Source organism: Entelurus aequoreus, linkage group LG28 (assembly GCF_033978785.1).
Source record: "Entelurus aequoreus isolate RoL-2023_Sb linkage group LG28, RoL_Eaeq_v1.1, whole genome shotgun sequence".
Classification (NCBI taxonomy): Eukaryota; Metazoa; Chordata; class Actinopteri; order Syngnathiformes; family Syngnathidae; genus Entelurus; species Entelurus aequoreus.
Window position 1 is genome coordinate 35,299,558 of NC_084758.1, and position 18,957 is coordinate 35,318,514.

At 42.9% G+C, this 18,957-nt stretch overlaps 1 protein-coding gene across 1 annotated transcript; it reads left to right on the forward strand.

The window, feature by feature from the left end:
- Window positions 1–3,745: 3,745 nt before the first annotated feature.
- LOC133644982 (START domain-containing protein 10-like) lies at window positions 3,746–17,699 on the forward strand. The gene is made up of 6 exons (XM_062039762.1): window positions 3,746–4,272; window positions 14,333–14,480; window positions 14,539–14,642; window positions 17,043–17,160; window positions 17,232–17,284; window positions 17,354–17,699. Exons 1-6 carry the CDS (start codon window positions 4,126–4,128, stop codon window positions 17,567–17,569), a joined length of 786 nt encoding a protein of 261 aa, XP_061895746.1. The 5' UTR covers window positions 3,746–4,125; the 3' UTR covers window positions 17,570–17,699.
- The last annotated feature ends 1,258 nt before the right edge of the window (window positions 17,700–18,957 follow it).

Here is an 18,957-nt window from a genome sequence, read left to right on the forward strand (position 1 = left end):
CTTTTTTAAAGACCTGCTGCACATTCTAATCACAAAAAACAACAACATGGAAAAGTAAAATAAAAAAAAGTTCTGTGATAGGCTCCAGCCACCCCTGCAACCCAGAGAGGGACCAGCGGTAGAAAATGGATGGACTCTAATAACAAAGTTTTTTTTTCATTAAAACTGTCGTTGCTCAACAATAATAATGCATCCAAATCAATGCGGTTATGAATGATTGACATATTTAAGCCTTCAATTACTTGCCATCAAATATTATACTACACCAAATACCACAAACGTATAAATGACAAATGGACATGAAACGATGTTGAAAGTAAAACAACAACGTATGAATTATTTTGAGCTTATATTTTTGTATTTTAGTGGGATTTATTTTGAACTCTCCCTCCAACAATAATAATGACTCCAAATCAAAGTTATGAATGATTGACATATTAAAGGCTCACATGAAATATTCCACGTGTGTAAGGAGAGAAACTTTGCATGTTTTGTGTTCTTGCCGTGAAAAAAGTGGTTTTTATTTTGTATTTTCCAAAAATGTGCATCAAATATTGACACAATTCTAACACTGATGTGAAGTTTATTGAAGGATTATAGCGTTGAAAGGAATAATAACTTCTTTTTCAGGACTGAGACCCTCCTGGGGCCAAACTTGAGGGGAGCCCTAAAGGTTGACAATGACTGCGTTGCTTTTGAAAAGAAAAATATCAAAATGTTGACAGCTCCACTTTTCGGTGCGTCTTTGGCGCCACCTGCTGGTGTGACAAGTTGCTGCCTCAGGTCTGAAGTTGCTGATGGAAACTGAAGCTCGTCTTACCTGCGATGTTGACCGTCAGCTCACCTGGACCACAGGTGTCACATTACGTCACCACTCTTTGACTTTTCCACCCGGGGTGGACCGCTCACCTGTGCATCAGTTGGGGACATCTCTGTGCTGCTGACCCGTCTCTGACTCGGGATGTTCCTGCTGGCCCCGCTAGGACTGGACTCTCACTATTATGTTAGATCCACTATGGACTGGACTCTCACTATTATGTTAGATCCACTATGGACTGGACTCTCACAATATTATGTTAGATCCACTATGGACTGGACTCTCACTATTATGTTAGATCCACTATGGACTGGACTCTCACTATTATGTTAGATCCACTATGGACTGGACTCTCACTATTATGTTAGATCCACTATGGACTGGACTCTCACTATTATGTTAGATCCACTATGGACTGGACTCTCACTATTATGTTAGATCCACTATGGACTGGACTCTCACTATTATGTTAGATCCACTATGGACTGGACTCTCACTATTATGTTAGATCCACTATGGACTGGACTCTCACTATTATGTTAGATCCACTATGGACTGGACTCTCACTATTATGTTAGATCCACTATGGACTGGACTCTCACTATTATGTTAGATCCACTATGGACTGGACTCTCACTATTATGTTAGATCCACTATGGACTGGACTCTCACACTATTATGTTAGATCCACTATGGACTGGACTCTCTCACTATTATGTTAGATCCACTATGGACTGGACTCTCACTATTATGTTAGATCCACTATGGACTGGACTCTCACACTATTATGTTAGATCCACTATGGACTGGACTCTCACTATTATGTTAGATCCACTATGGACTGGACTCTCACTATTATGTTAGATCCACTATGGACTGGACTCTCACTATTATGTTAGATCCACTATGGACTGGACTCTCACTATTATGTTAGATCCACTATGGACTGGACTCTCACTATTATGTTAGATCCACTATGGACTGGACTCTCACTATTATGTTAGATCCTCTATGGACTGGACTCTCACTATTATGTTAGATCCACTATGGACTGGACTCTCACACTATTATGTTAGATCCACTATGGACTGGACTCTCTCACTATTATGTTAGATCCACTATGGACTGGACTCTCACTATTATGTTAGATCCACTATGGACTGGACTCTCACACTATTATGTTAGATCCACTATGGACTGGACTCTCACTATTATGTTAGATCCACTATGGACTGGACTCTCACTATTATGTTAGATCCACTATGGACTGGACTCTCACACTATTATGTTAGATCCACTATGGACTGGACTCTCACTATTATGTTAGATCCACTATGGACTGGACTCTCACTATTATGTTAGATCCACTATGGACTGGACTCTCACTATTATGTTAGATCCACTATGGACTGGACTCTCACAATATTATGTTAGATCCACTATGGACTGGACTCTCACTATTATGTTAGATCCACTATGGACTGGACTCTCACACTATTATGTTAGATCCACTATGGACTGGACTCTCTCACTATTATGTTAGATCCACTATGGACTGGACTCTCACAATATTATGTTAGATCCACTATGGACTGGACTCTCTCACTATTATGTTAGATCCACTATGGACTGGACTCTCACTATTATGTTAGATCCACTATGGACTGGACTCTCACTATTATGTTAGATCCACTATGGACTGTACTCTCACTATTATGTTAGATCCACTATGGACTGGACTCTCACTATTATGTTAGATCCACAATGGACTGGACTCTCACACTATTATGTTAGATCCACTATGGACTGGACACTCACTATTATGTTAGATCCATTATGGACTGGACTCTCACTATTATGTTAGATCCACTATGGACTGGACTCTCACTATTATGTTAGATCCACTATGGACTGGACTCTCACTATTATGTTAGATCCACTATGGACTGGACTCTCACACTATTATGTTAGATCCACTATGGACTGGACTCTCACAACATTATCCTAAATCCACTCGACCTCCATTGCACGGGTCGGTCGCCCTAGAGGGGGTAATTTTATGGCAATATTTTTATGAAAATAAACAATTTTTTTGTTTGTTTTAAAGTCTGCCACATATAATTAAAGTCGAAAAACGGCCCTAATTTTATTTTATGATTTGCGTTTCAGAACTGGAACTAGAATGAACGGAAGATACACGGACTGTTATTCTTTTGCAAAGTGGAAAAGCAATCACCGGATGGAAACAGTTTCTGGTGCTGTGCTTCGTTCCTTTTTTGTTTTTGTTGACTGGTGAATGTCATTTTTGTTGTATGAAATATAGAATTATTATCAATCAAACCGTTTTTTTTTAACTTTTTTTTTTTTTTTACTTCAACCCCCAAAAAAGAAGCTTTTGTTTGTTTTTACAATTGTTTGTATTTCAAAATAAAATAAAAAATAACCAATGTTTTTTTGTTTTTTTTTCCAATGAATGACCAAAATACACACGTGTCCTTTTTATAGTCAAAGTATTTAGATTCAAACAAAAGTTTTATTTTCATGTTAGATTTCATATAACAAAAAATAAAATCACCAATCAGCAGAAGCGAGCAAAAGCAGAGCAAAAACTTGGAGCCGGAAGTAGTTGTTTAAAAGCCAAAACAGCCAACTGACGTGTGGAAAAAGAAAGAAAAGAGTGTTGTGTTGCCGCCGGAGTCAAGATATTTATTAATCCACGATGGTCTGCTCTTTCTGACCAACTATTTTTTTAATCTGTTTTTTTCTTCAGGTAAGTGTCACGCCAATTTTCTTCCCATTACAAAAACCTTCCTACCCCCCATTTAGTTCCGGGGTCATTTCCGCGTACGTCATTTCCTCTTACGTCTTTGACAGCGATCGATAGCACTTCGTTGACATCTGTCCGCAGTTTCGTCTTCAACTATCAACTTCCGCTTCCGGTGTCGGAATGTGAAACAAAAAAACATCCTTTTTGGTTAGTTGTTTAAACGTCTTTTTTTTTTTACTTTTTCTAAACAATAATATAAAATTAAAATCGAACCATTTTTCAGATCTCATTATTGCCCCTTTACCCTAAAAAAAAGAAAAAGAAACTTAGTTTTTATTCTTCATTTTTTCCAAATAGAAATAAAAATAAAAGAAAATAATTGATTTACAAAAAGAAAAGATTGACTGTGAAAAGAAAGCGCATCACTTTGGGATCACATGACAAATGATGTCATGTCACCTGAGACGCACCTGAAAGCGACACCTCGTTGCCAGCACTCGCATGGAAAACCTCGCTTGGATTTGGGCTCATTTTGTGCAAGATGCCCGTTCAGATCCCGGACGACTCGGACTTCTCGTCCTTTAAAGACCAGTGCCTGAGCGCGGATGGCTGGACCAGGCGCTACCACAAGGGTGGGGTGACCGTGTGGTGTAGCCCGGATGAAGGCAGGAGCCTACAAAAGATCAAGGTGAGTTTCATTCACACTCTTCTTCACCTGTTTCCAGTTTGTCCCGGGAAAGACAAAGAATGAAACACCTGACGATAGTTGGCCTTCAAACACCACAAGTCTTTCATTGAACACGTACCTCCGCGAGACCATAGCCGACTCCTGCATTTTGGATGAGGTGGTATTGAGTTACGTGACAGATGGAAAAGCTCCTAGGGATGAACACATCATCAACATGAAAGGACAAACAATTCCTTTTCTCTTCATAAAGCAGCTCTTTGACCTTTCCCAGGCCAAGGACCCCAAACTACTGGACAGACGGAGCGAGGCCTCCACTTATAGAACATAGTGCTCAAAATGAAACAGCTCCTAATGCTACCTGCTTGCACATGATATCACACACAAGTAAACACACTGCAGGACTGCTTGTATCGCACATGATATCACACACAAGTAAACACGCTGCAGGACTGCTTGTATCACACATGATATCACACACAAGTAAACACACTGCAGGACTGCTTGTATCGCACATGATATCACAGACAAGTAAACACACTGCAGGACTGCTTGTATCGCACATGATATCACACACAAGTAAACACGCTGCAGGACTGCTTGTATCACACGTGATATCACACACAAGTGAACACTCTGCAGACTGCTTGTATCACACATGATATCACACACAAGTAAACACGCTGCAGGACTGCTTGTATCACACATGATATCACACACAAGTAAACACACTGCAGGACTGCTTGTATCGCACATGATATCACAGACAAGTAAACACACTGCAGGACTGCTTGTATCGCACATGATGTCACACACAAGTAAACACTCTGCAGACTTCTTGTATCGCACATGATGTCACACACAAGTAAACACGCTGCAGGACTGCTTGTATCATACATGATATCACACACAAGTAAATACGCTGCTTGTATCATACATGGTATCACACACAAGTAAACACACTGCAGGACTGCTTGTATCACACATGATATCACACACAAGTAAACACGCTGCAGGACTGCTTGTATCGCACATGATATCACACACGAGTAAACACGCTGCAGGACTGCTTGTATCACACATGATATCACACACAAGTAAATACGCTGCTTGTATCACACTATCACACACAAGTAAACACGCTGCAGGACTGCTTGTATCGCACATGATATCACACACAAGTAAACACGCTGCAGGACTGCTTGTATCGCACATGATATCACACACAAGTAAACACTGCAGGACTGCTTGTATCACACATGATATCACACACAAGTAAACACTGCAGGACTGCTTGTATCATACATGATATCACACACAAGTGAACACGCTGCAGGACTGCTTGTATCACACATGATATCACACACAAGTAAATACGCTGCTTGTATCATACATGGTATCACACACAAGTAAACACACTGCAGGACTGCTTGTATCACACATGATATCACACACAAGTGAACACTCTGCAGGACTGCTTGTATCGCACATGATGTCACACACAAGTAAACATGCTGCAGGACTGCTTGTATCACACATGATATCACACACAAGTGAACACGCTGCAGGACTGCTTGTATCACACATGATATCACACACAAGTAAATACGCTGCTTGTATCATACATGGTATCACACACAAGTAAACACACTGCAGGACTGCTTGTATCGCACATGATATCACACACAAGTAAACACACTGCAGGACTGCTTGTATCACACATTATATCACACACAAGTAAACACTCTGCAGACTGCTTGTATCGCACATGATATCACACACAAGTAAACACGCTGCAGGACTGCTTGTATCACACATGATATCACACACAAGTAAATACGCTGCATGTATCATACATGGTATCACACACAAGTAAACACACTGCAGGACTGCTTGTATCGCACATGATATCACACACAAGTAAACACGCTGCAGGACTGCTTGTATCACACATGATATCACACACAAGTAAATACGCTGCTTGTATCATACATGGTATCACACACAAGTAAACACACTGCAGGACTGCTTGTATCGCACATGATATCACACACAAGTAAACACACTGCAGGACTGCTTGTATCACACATATCACACACAAGTAAACACTCTGCAGACTGCTTGTATCGCACATGATATCACACACAAGTAAACACGCTGCAGGACTGCTTGTATCACACATGATATCACACACAAGTAAATACGCTGCTTGTATCATACATGGTATCACACACAAGTAAACACGCTGCAGGACTGCTTGTATCACACATGATATCACACACAAGTTAACATGCTGCAGGACTGCTTGTATCACACATGATATCACACACAAGTTAACATGCTGCAGGACTGCTTGTATCACACATGATATCACACACAAGTTAACATGCTGCAGGACTGCTTGTATCACACATGATATCACACACAAGTAAATACGCTGCTTGTATCATACATGGTATCAAACACAAGTAAACACACTGCAGGACTGCTTGTATCACACATGATATCACACACAAGTAAACACACTGCAGGACTGCTTGTATCGCACATGATATCACACACAAGTAAACACACTGCAGGACTGCTTGTATCACACATGATATCACACACAAGTAAACATGCTGCAGGACTGCTTGTATCATACATGATATCACACACAAGTAAACACGCTGCAGGACTGCTTGTATCGCACATGATATCACACACAAGTTAACATGCTGCAGGACTGCTTGTATCACACATGATATCACACACAAGTAAACATGCTGCAGGACTGCTTGTATCACACATGATGTCACACACAAGTAAACATGCTGCAGGACTGCTTGTATCACACATGATGTCACACACAAGTAAACACGCTGCAGGACTGCTTGTATCACACATGATATCACACACAAGTAAACCCGCTGCAGGACTGCTTGTATCACACATGATGTCACACACAAGTAAACACGCTGCAGGACTGCTTGTATCACACATGATGTCACACACAAGTAAACACACTGCAGGACTGCTTGTATCACACATGATGTCACACACAAGTAAACACGCTGCAGGACTGCTTGTATCACACATGATGTCACACACAAGTAAACACGCTGCAGGACTGCTTGTATCACACATGGTGTCACACACAAGTAAACACGCTGCAGGACTGCTTGTATCACACATGATATCACACACAAGTAAACACGCTGCAGGACTGCTTGTATCACACATGATATCACACACAAGTAAACACGCTGCAGGACTGCTTGTATCGCACATGATATCACACACAAGTAAACATGCTGCAGGACTGCTTGTATCACACATGATATCACACACAAGTAAACACACTGCAGGACTGCTTGTATCACACATGATATCACACACAAGTAAACACACTGCAGGACTGCTTGTATCGCACATGATATCACACACAAGTAAACACGCTGCAGGACTGCTTGTATCACACATGATATCACACACAAGTAAAGACGCTGCAGGACTGCTTGTATCACACATGATATCACACACAAGTAAACACGCTGCAGGACTGCTTGTATCACACATGATATCACACACAAGTAAACACGCTGCAGGACTGCTTGTATCACACATGATATCACACACAAGTAAACACTCTGCTTGTATCGCACATGATATCACACACAAGTAAACACTCTGCAGACTGCTTGTATCGCACATGATATCACACACAAGTAAACACTCTGCAGGACTGCTTGTATCACACATGATATCACACACAAGTAAACACGCTGCAGGACTGCTTGTATCACACATGATATCACACACAAGTAAACACTCTGCTTGTATCGCACATGATATCACACACAAGTAAACACTGCAGACTGCTTGTATCGCACATGATATCACACACAAGTAAACACACTGCAGGACTGCTTGTATCACACATGATATCACACACAAGTAAACACACTGCTTGTATCACACATGATATCACACACAAGTAAACACGCTGCAGGACTGCTTGTATCACACATGATATCACACACAAGTAAACACGCTGCAGGACTGCTTGTATCACACATGATATCACACACAAGTAAACACACTGCTTGTATCGCACATGATATCACACACAAGTAAACACTCTGCAGACTGCTTGTATCGCACATGATATCACACACAAGTAAACATGCTGCAGGACTGCTTGTATCACACATGATATCACACACAAGTAAACACACTGCTTGTATCGCACATGATATCACACACAAGTAAACACGCTGCAGGACTGCTTGTATCGCACATGATATCACACACAAGTAAACACTCTGCAGACTGCTTGTATCGCACATGATGTCACACACAAGTGAACACTCTGCAGGACTGCTTGTATCACACATGATATCACACACAAGTAAATACGCTGCTTGTATCATACATGGTATCACACACAAGTAAACACACTGCAGGACTGCTTGTATCACACATGATATCACACACAAGTTAACATGCTGCAGGACTGCTTGTATCGCACATGATATCACACACGAGTAAACATGCTGCAGGACTGCTTGTATCACACATGATATCACACACAAGTAAACACTTTGCAGACTGCTTGTATCGCACATGATATCACACACAAGTAAACACTGCAGGACTGCTTGTATCGGATGTTTTACATGTAGTTGATATCAGCTTCTTCAATTAGCGGTAATATAAACATGAATCATTGTATTTCTTCTCATCCAACTCTCTTCCTGTGGCCGTGAAAGAAGAATGTGAAGACTTTCTAGGCTGCAGACTAAAGAATGTGAAGACTTTCTAGGCTGCAGACTAAAGCAGGTGAAGACTTTCTAGGCTGCAGACTAAAGCAGGTGAAGACTTTCTAGGCTGCAGACTAAAGCAGGTGAAGACTTTCTAGGCTGCAGACTAAAGAATGTGAAGACTTTCTAGGCTGCAGACTAAAGCAGGTGAAGACTTTCTAGGCTGCAGACTAAAGCAGGTGAAGACTTTCTAGGCTGCAGACTAAAGCAGGTGAAGACTTTCTAGGCTGCAGACTAAAGAATGTGAAGACTTTCTAGGCTGCAGACTAAAGAATGTGAAGACTTTCTAGGCTGTAGACTAAAGCAGGTGAAGACTTTCTAGGCTGCAGACTAAAGCAGGTGAAGACTTTCTAGGCTGCAGACTAAAGAATGTGAAGACTTTCTAGGCTGCAGACTAAAGCAGGTGAAGACTTTCTAGGCTGCAGACTAAAGCAGGTGAAGACTTTCTAGGCTGCAGACTAAAGAATGTGAAGACTTTCTAGGCTGCAGACTAAAGCAGGTGAAGACTTTCTAGGCTGCAGACTAAAGCAGGTGAAGACTTTCTAGGCTGCAGACTAAAGCAGGTGAAGATTTTCTAGGCTGCAGACTAAAGAATGTGAAGACTTTCTAGGCTGCAGACTAAAGCAGGTGAAGACTTTCTAGGCTGCAGACTAAAACAGGTGAAGACTTTCTAGGCTGCAGACTAAAGAATGTGAAGACTTTCTAGACTGCAGACTAAAGAATGTGAAGACTTTCTAGGCTGCAGACTAAAACAGGTGAAGACTTTCTAGGCTGCAGACTAAAGCAGGTGAAGACTTTCTAGGCTGCAGACTAAAGAATGTGAAGACTTTCTAGGCTGCAGACTAAAGCAGGTGAAGACTTTCTAGGCTGCAGACTAAAGCAGGTGAAGACTTTCTAGGCTGCAGACTAAAACAGGTGAAGACTTTCTAGGCTGCAGACTAAAGAATGTGAAGACTTTCTAGACTGCAGACTAAAGAATGTGAAGACTTTCTAGGCTGCAGACTAAAACAGGTGAAGACTTTCTAGGCTGCAGACTAAAGCAGGTGAAGACTTTCTAGGCTGCAGACTAAAGAATGTGAAGACTTTCTAGGCTGCAGACTAAAGCAGGTGAAGACTTTCTAGACTGCAGACTAAAGAATGTGAAGACTTTCTAGGCTGCAGACTAAAGCAGGTGAAGATTTTCTAGGCTGCAGACTAAAGAATGTGAAGACTTTCTAGGCTGCAGACTAAAGCAGGTGAAGACTTTCTAGGCTGCAGACTAAAACAGGTGAAGACTTTCTAGGCTGCAGACTAAAGAATGTGAAGACTTTCTAGACTGCAGACTAAAGAATGTGAAGACTTTCTAGGCTGCAGACTAAAGCAGGTGAAGACTTTCTAGGCTGCAGACTAAAGCAGGTGAAGACTTTCTAGGCTGCAGACTAAAGCAGGTGAAGACTTTCTAGGCTGCAGACTAAAGCAGGTGAAGACTTTCTAGGCTGCAGACTAAAGAATGTGAAGACTTTCTAGGCTGCAGACTAAAGCAGGTGAAGACTTTCTAGGCTGCAGACTAAAGCAGGTGAAGACTTTCTAGGCTGCAGACTAAAGCAGGTGAAGATTTTCTAGGCTGCAGACTAAAGAATGTGAAGACTTTCTAGGCTGCAGACTAAAGCAGGTGAAGACTTTCTAGGCTGCAGACTAAAACAGGTGAAGACTTTCTAGGCTGCAGACTAAAGAATGTGAAGACTTTCTAGACTGCAGACTAAAGAATGTGAAGACTTTCTAGGCTGCAGACTAAAGCAGGTGAAGACTTTCTAGGCTGCAGACTAAAGCAGGTGAAGACTTTCTAGGCTGCAGACTAAAGCAGGTGAAGATTTTCTAGGCTGCAGACTAAAGAATGTGAAGACTTTCTAGGCTGCAGACTAAAGCAGGTGAAGACTTTCTAGGCTGCAGACTAAAACAGGTGAAGACTTTCTAGGCTGCAGACTAAAGAATGTGAAGACTTCCTAGACTGCAGACTAAAGAATGTGAAGACTTTCTAGGCTGCAGACTAAAACAGGTGAAGACTTTCTAGGCTGCAGACTAAAGCAGGTGAAGACTTTCTAGGCTGCAGACTAAAGAATGTGAAGACTTTCTAGGCTGCAGACTAAAGCAGGTGAAGACTTTCTAGGCTGCAGACTAAAGCAGGTGAAGACTTTCTAGGCTGCAGACTAAAGCAGGTGAAGACTTTCTAGGCTGCAGACTAAAGAATGTGAAGACTTTCTAGGCTGCAGACTAAAGCAGGTGAAGACTTTCTAGGCTGCAGACTAAAGCAGGTGAAGACTTTCTAGGCTGCAGACTAAAGAATGTGAAGACTTTCTAGGCTGCAGACTAAAGCAGGTGAAGACTTTCTAGGCTGCAGACTAAAGCAGGTGAAGACTTTCTAGGCTGCAGACTAAAGCAGGTGAAGACTTTCTAGGCTGCAGACTAAAGAATGTGAAGACTTTCTAGGCTGCAGACTAAAGCAGGTGAAGACTTTCTAGGCTGCAGACTAAAACAGGTGAAGACTTTCTAGGCTGCAGACTAAAGAATGTGAAGACTTTCTAGACTGCAGACTAAAGAATGTGAAGACTTTCTAGGCTGCAGACTAAAACAGGTGAAGACTTTCTAGGCTGCAGACTGTGTATGTTCAGCAGGCAAAATGGCTCCTTTGATAGTGAAGCTGCCTGAAAGCGTCTGGCTGGAAGGACTCACAAGCAACTATTCATGGCTGGTATCAGCTCAGTGGACTTTGCAGGCTGGATGGAAGGACTCACAAGCAACTATTCATGGCTGGTATCAGCTCAGTGGACTTTGCAGGCTGGATGGAAGGACTCACAAGCAACTATTCATGGCTGGTATCAGCTCAGTGGACTTTGCAGGCTGGATGGAAGGACTCACAAGCAACTATTCATGGCTGGTATCAGCTCAGTGGACTTTGCAGGCTGGATGGAAGGACTCACAAGCAACTATTCATGGCTGGTATCAGCTCAGTGGACTTTGCAGGCTGGATGGAAGGACTCACAAGCAACTATTCATGGCTGGTATCAGCTCAGTGGACTTTGCAGAATGCTTCTTTTGAAAGTCAACTCACTCAGCCTGTCTGTCAACATAAACGGCCTTCACTTATGTTGGTTCTCCGTGCAGAAAGCCTAAAACCACCGAACAGACCAAGAGTTGTTTGCTCACATTGAGAAGGAAGTCCACCCAGATCTTTTATTCTGAAGGTCTTTCAAAGGAAGTCCACCCAGATCTTTTATTCTGAAGGTCTTTCAAAGGATGAAAGGTAACAATTTATTCTAGCAACAAGGAGGAAGTGCAACACCACAGAGAACTGGCCGTCTAAAGTTCAGAGCAATCTTTGAAATCCTCGTCCACCTCGCATGCTTGGGTGCACCTAGGTTGCCACGCTTGGCAGGGATCGAAACTGAAAGTTAACTTAGTGTGTGTTTGGACAAACACACACACACACACACACACACACACACACACACACACACACACACACACACACACACACACACACACACACACACACACACACACACACACACACCTCTATCCATTCTGCCTTCGTCTCGTTTCTGGTTCCTCTTTTTCAGGAACTAATGTGTATTTTCAAGGATAGAAAACATGTCATGTCCTTTTTTGGCAAGTCCAAGTCGACAGCAGGTCTAAGTCAACAAATCCAAGTCGACAGAGGGTCTAAGTCAACAAGTCCAAGTCGTCAGAGGGTCTAAGTCAACAACAAGTCCAAGTCGACAGAGGGTCTAAGTCAACAACAAGTCCAAGTCGACAGCAGGTCCAAGTCGACAGCAAGTCTAAGTCAACAACAAGTCCAAGTCGACAGCGGGTCCAAGTCGACAGCAAGTCTAAGTCAACAACAAGTCCAAGTCGACAGAGGGTCTAAGTCAACAACAAGTCCAAGTCGACAGCAGGTCTAAGTCAACAACAAGTCCAAGTCGTCAGAGGGTCTAAGTCAACAACAAGTCCAAGTCGACAGAGGGTCTAAGTCAACAACAAGTCCAAGTCGACAGCAGGTCTAAGTCAACAACAAGTCCAAGTCGACAGAGGGTCTAAGTCAACAACAAGTCCAAGTCGACAGCAGGTCTAAGTCAACAACAAGTCCAAGTCGACAGAGGGTCTAAGTCAACAACAAGTCCAAGTCGACAGCAGGTCTAAGTCAACAACAAGTCCAAGTCGACAGAGGGTCTATGTCAACAACAAGTCCAAGTCGACAGAGGGTCTAAGTCAACAACAAGTCCAAGTCGACAGCAGGTCTAAGTCAACAACAAGTCCAAGTCGACAGAGGGTCTAAGTCAACAACAAGTCCAAGTCGACAGAGGGTCTAAGTCAACAACAAGTCCAAGTCGACAGAGGGTCTAAGTCAACAACAAGTCCAAGTCGACAGAGGGTCTAAGTCAACAACAAGTCCAAGTCGACAGAGGTTCTAAGTCAACAACAAGTCCAAGTCGACAGAGGGTCTAAGTCAACAACAAGTCCAAGTCGACAGCGGGTCTAAGTCAACAACAAGTCCAAGTCGACACCGGGTCTAAGTCAACAGCGGGTCTAAGTCAACAATGAGTCCAAGTCGACAGCGGGTCTAAGTCAACAACAATTCCGAGTACAAGTCGACAGCGGGTCTAAGTCAACAACAATTCCGAGTACAAGTCAACAATGAGTCTAAGTCACCAATGAGTCTAAGTCACCAATGAGTCCAAGTCACCAATGAGTCCAAGTCAACAATGAGTCCAAGTCAACAATGAGTCTAAGTCAACAATGAGTCCAAGTCAACAATGAGTCCAAGTCAACAATGAGTCTAAGTCAACAATGAGTCCAAGTCAACAATGAGTCCAAGTCGACAGCGAGTCTTAATGAACTTTCTTGAGATGAGTTAAAAAAGTATTCCTCTCTGGTCAAGTTGTTTGTGGCCATGCTGGACTTTGCTCTGGATCCACACAGACCTGGTCAAGTTGTTTGTGGCCATGCTGGACTTTGCTCTGGATCCACACAGACCTGGTCAAGTTGTTTGTGGCCATGCTGGACTTTGCTCTGGATCCACACAGACCTGGTCAAGTTGTTTGTGGCCATGCTGGACTTTGCTCTGGATCCACACAGACCTGGTCAAGTTGTTTGTGGCCATGCTGGACTTTGCTCTGGATCCACACAGACCTGGTCAAGGGTGCCGCCGTTGTGTGACACAGAAAAGATGGCCGCTGTGTCGTCATGGGGACTTTGTGGTGACTTTGAGGTGTTTTGTGTTTCAGATGAAAATAGCGTGCAAGGACGTGAGTGCGGAGACTCTGTACGACGTGCTGCACGACACCAGCTACCGCAGGAAGTGGGACAGCAACATGATAGACACCTACGACATCGGCAGGCTGACGGTCAATGCAGACGTGGGATATTACTCCTGTGAGTCACCATCTATGTTGCCTCCATCTCCAGTTCTTACTTCTCATCACGTCTGCAGGGAGGTGTCCCAGTCCACTGAAGAACCGCGACTTTGTGACCATGAGGTCCTGGCTCCCGCTGGGCAGCGACTACCTGATCATCAACTACTCTGTCAAACATCCGGTAAATACAGGATCTGACATTGGGTCAACAATGGGTCTAAAGTTGACAAATGGTTGACAATGGGTCGACACCGGGTCTAAAGTCGACAAATAATAATAATAATGGATTAGATTTATATAGCGCTTTTCTAGACACTCAAAGCGCTTCACAGAGAAGTGAGAACCCATCATTCATTTTTACAACTCATTCATTCATCATTCATTCTCCGGTGTGAGCGGCACCGGGGGCAAGGGTGAAGTGTCCTGCCCAAGGACACAACGGCAGCGATTTTTGGATGGTAAGAGGCGGGGAGCGAACCTGCAACCCTCAGGTTTCTGGCAAGGCCGCTCTACCCACTACAAATGGTTGACAATGGGTCGACAATGGGTCTAAAGTTGACAAATGGTTGACATTGGGTCAACAATGGGTCTAAAGTTGACAAATGGTTGACATTGGGTCAACAATGGGTCTAAAGTTGACAAATGGTTGACATTGGGTCAACAATGGGTGTAAAGTTGACAAATGGTTGACATTGGGTCAACAATGGGTCTAAAGTTGACAAATGGTTGACAATGGGTCGACACCGGGTCTAAAGTCGACAAATGGTTGACAATGGGTCGACAACGGGTCTAAAGTCGACAAATGGTTGACAATGGGTCGACAACGGGTCTAAAGTCGACAAATGGTTGACAATGGGTTGACAACGGGTCTAAAGTTGACAAATGGTTGACAATGGGTCGACAATGGGTCTAAAGTTGACAAATGGTCGACATACGGATCGACAACGGGTCTAAAGTCGACAAATGGTTGACAATGGGTCGACAATGGGTCTAAAGTCGACAAATGGTCGACATACGGATCGACAACGGGTCTAAAGTCGACAAATGGTTGACAATGGGTCGGCAACGGGCCTAAGGTCGACAACAGGTCGACAGTTGACAAATGGTTTACATACGGATGGACAACGGGTCTAAAGTGGAAAACGGGGTCTAAAGTTGACAATGAGCTGACAACAGGTCTAAAGTTGACAAATGGTTTACATACGGATCGACAACGGGTCTAAAATAGAAAAGGGGGTCTAAAGTTGACAATGGGTCGACAACAGGTCTAAAGTCGACAAATAGACAACGGGTCTAAAATTGAAAACGGGGTCTAAAGTCGACAATGGGTCGACAACAGGTCTAAAGTCGACAAATGGTCGACATACATATCGACATATGACATACATATCGACATACATATCGACATACATATCGACATACATATCGACAACGGGTTTAACAATGGTTTGACAATGGGACGACAACAGGTCTAATGGTCAATATACAGATCGACAACAGGTCTAAACTTGAAAATGGGGTCTAAAGTCGAGAATGTGCAGACAACAGGTCTAAAGTCGACAACTGGTTGACATACGGATCGACAACGGGTCTAAAGTTGAAAACGGGGTCTAAATTCGACAATGGGCTGACAACAGGTCCAAGGTGGACATAAAATCCAAAGTCAAAAATGGGTTGTCAACAAGTCCAATTCTAAGTGGACAAGGCATCCAAGTTAACCAGGTCATTCGATCCAGGCTGAAGGTGTGTTACTTATGTCAAAGTAAGTGGGACAATGATGTTACTTATGTCAAAGTAAGTGGGACAATGATGTTATGTCAAAGTAAGTGGGACAATGATGTTACTTATGTGAAAGTAAGTGGGACAATGATGTTACTTATGTCAAAGTAAGTGGGACAATGATGTTACTTATGTGAAAGTAAGTGGGACAATGATGTTACTTATGTCAAAGTAAGTGGGACAATGATGTTACTTATGTCAAAGTAAGTGGGACAATGATGTTATGTCAAAGTGAGTGGGACAATGATGTTACTTATGTGAAAGTAAGTGGGACAATGATGTTACTTATGTCAAAGTAAGTGGGACAATGATGTTACTTATGTCAAAGTAAGTGGGACAATGATGTTACTTATGTCAAAGTAAGTGGGACAATGATGTTATGTCAAAGTAAGTGGGACAATGATGTTACTTATGTGAAAGTAAGTGGGACAATGATGTTACTTATGTCAAAGTAAGTGGGACAATGATGTTACTTATGTGAAAGTAAGTGGGACAATGATGTTACTTATGTCAAAGTAAGTGGGACAATGATGTTACTTATGTCAAAGTAAGTGGGACAATGATGTTATGTCAAAGTAAGTGGGACAATGATGTTACTTATGTGAAAGTAAGTGGGACAATGATGTTACTTATGTCAAAGTAAGTGGGACAATGATGTTACTTATGTGAAAGTAAGTGGGACAATGATGTTACTTATGTCAAAGTAAGTGGGACAATGATGTTACTTATGTGAAAGTAAGTGGGACTGAGCTGATGTTGCAATTGCCTGGTTAGTTGAAATATGTCTGCTCTGTCTCGCCAGCAACATCCCCCCAAGAAAGAGTTTGTGCGAGCTGTGTCTTTGCTCACAGGATATTTCATCCAGTCCGACGGAGCCAGCAGCTCCACGCTGTACTACCTGACCCAGGTGGACCCTCGAGGTGAGAGTAGCAAGAGTACGAGCAGCAGTCAGGAATGACAAAAGCTGAGGTGACGTCTGCTCTGCCTGCAGGTTCTTTACCAAAGTGGGTGGTGAACAGAGTCTCTCAGTTTGTGGGCCCCAAGGTAAAGTCAAGTCATGGATCCGCTCCCAAGAAGTTGGTCTTAGTAAAGTGGACTGGTGTGGGTTTTCAGGCCATGAGGAAGATCTACAAGGCGTCCCAGAAGTATCCTGACTGGAAGAGGAAGCACAATCCCGACCTGAAGCCGTGGATGTTTCCCGAGCAGAACACTCTGCCGTGCATCAGCTTGTCGGATCTGACGCTGCAGCATGCTGACTCCTTAGAAAACATCGACGAGAGCGGCTTGAGCGAGGAGAAGACCAACCACAGCGATGACGAGGAGACCTGAACATTTCTGTCATGTCCTTCATTCTCTTCTCGCTGGAAATGAAAGATAAGACCGTCGTCATTCTGTCAGTCAAATGTCATTTTCCACGTGTTCCATAAATAAACTCTTTCCATAGCTGGGACAACCCTGACATCAATCAATCAATCAATCAAAGTTGATTTATATAGCCCTAAATCACACGTGTCTCAAAGGGCTGCACAATCTACAACCACATCCTGGGCTCAGATCCCACATCAGGGCAAGACAAAATTCAACCCAATGGGAGACAATGAGAAACCTTGGAGGGGACCGCAGATGTGGGGAACCCCCCTCCCCCCTTGGGTGACCGGTGCAATGGATGTGGAGTGGATCTAGTTAATAGTGTGAGAGTCCAGTCCATAGTGGATCTAGTTAATAATGTGAGAGTCCAGTCCATAGTGGGACCAGAAGGAGTGGATCTAGTTAATAGTGTGAGAGTCCAGTCCATAGTGGATCTAGTTAATAGTGTAAAAGTCCAGTCCATAGTGGATCTAGTTAATAGTGTGAAAGTCCAGTCCATAGTGGATCTAGTTAATAGTGTGAGAGTCCAGTCCATAGTGGATCTAGTTAATAGTGTGAGAGTCCAGTCCATAGTGTATCTAGTTAATAGTGTGAGAGTCCAGTCCATAGTGGATCTAGTTAATAGTGTGAGAGTCCAGTCCATAGTGGATCTAGTTTATAGTGTGAAAGTCCAGTCCATAGTGGATCTAGTTAATAGTGTGAAAGTCCAGTCCATAGTGGGACCAGCAGGAGTGGATCTAGTTAAGTGTGAGAGTCCAGTCCATAGTGGATCTAGTTAATAGTGTGAGAGTCCAGTCCATAGTGGATCTAGTTAATAGTGTGAAAGTCCAGTCCATAGTGGATCTAGTTAATAGTGTGAAAGTCCAGTCCATAGTGGGACCAGCAGGAGTGGATCTAGTTAATAGTGTGAGAGTCCAGTCCATAGTGGATCTAGTTAATAGTGTGAGAGTCCAGTCCATAGTGGATCTAGTTAATAGTGTGAAAGTCCAGTCCATAGTGGATCTAGTTAATAGTGTGAAAGTCCAGTCCATAGTGGATCTAGTTAATAGTGTGAAAGTCCAGTCCATAGTGGATCTAGTTAATAGTGTGAAAGTCCAGTCCATAGTGGATCTAGTTAATAGTGTGAAAGTCCAGTCCATAGTGGGACCAGCAGGAGTGGATCTAGTTAATAGTGTGAGAGTCCAGTCCATAGTGGATCTAGTTAATAGTGTGAGAGTCCAGTCCATAGTGGATATAGTTAATAGTGTGAAAGTCCAGTCCATAGTGGATCTAGTTAATAGTGTGAAAGTCCAGTCCATAGTGGATCTAGTTAATAGTGTGAAAGTCCAGTCCATAGTGGATCTAGTTAA

Excerpts from the sequence above, each read along its gene's own strand:
- LOC133644982 (XM_062039762.1), top strand. The coding sequence starts at position 4,126 with ATGCCCGTTCAGATCCCGGACGACTCGGACTTCTCGTCCTTTAAAGAC. Across the intron at positions 4,273-14,332 it reads GGAGCCTACAAAAGATCAAG|ATGAAAATAGCGTGCAAGGA; the intron begins GTGAGTTTCATT and ends TTTGTGTTTCAG. Across the intron at positions 17,161-17,231 it reads GACCCAGGTGGACCCTCGAG|GTTCTTTACCAAAGTGGGTG; the intron begins GTGAGAGTAGCA and ends CTCTGCCTGCAG.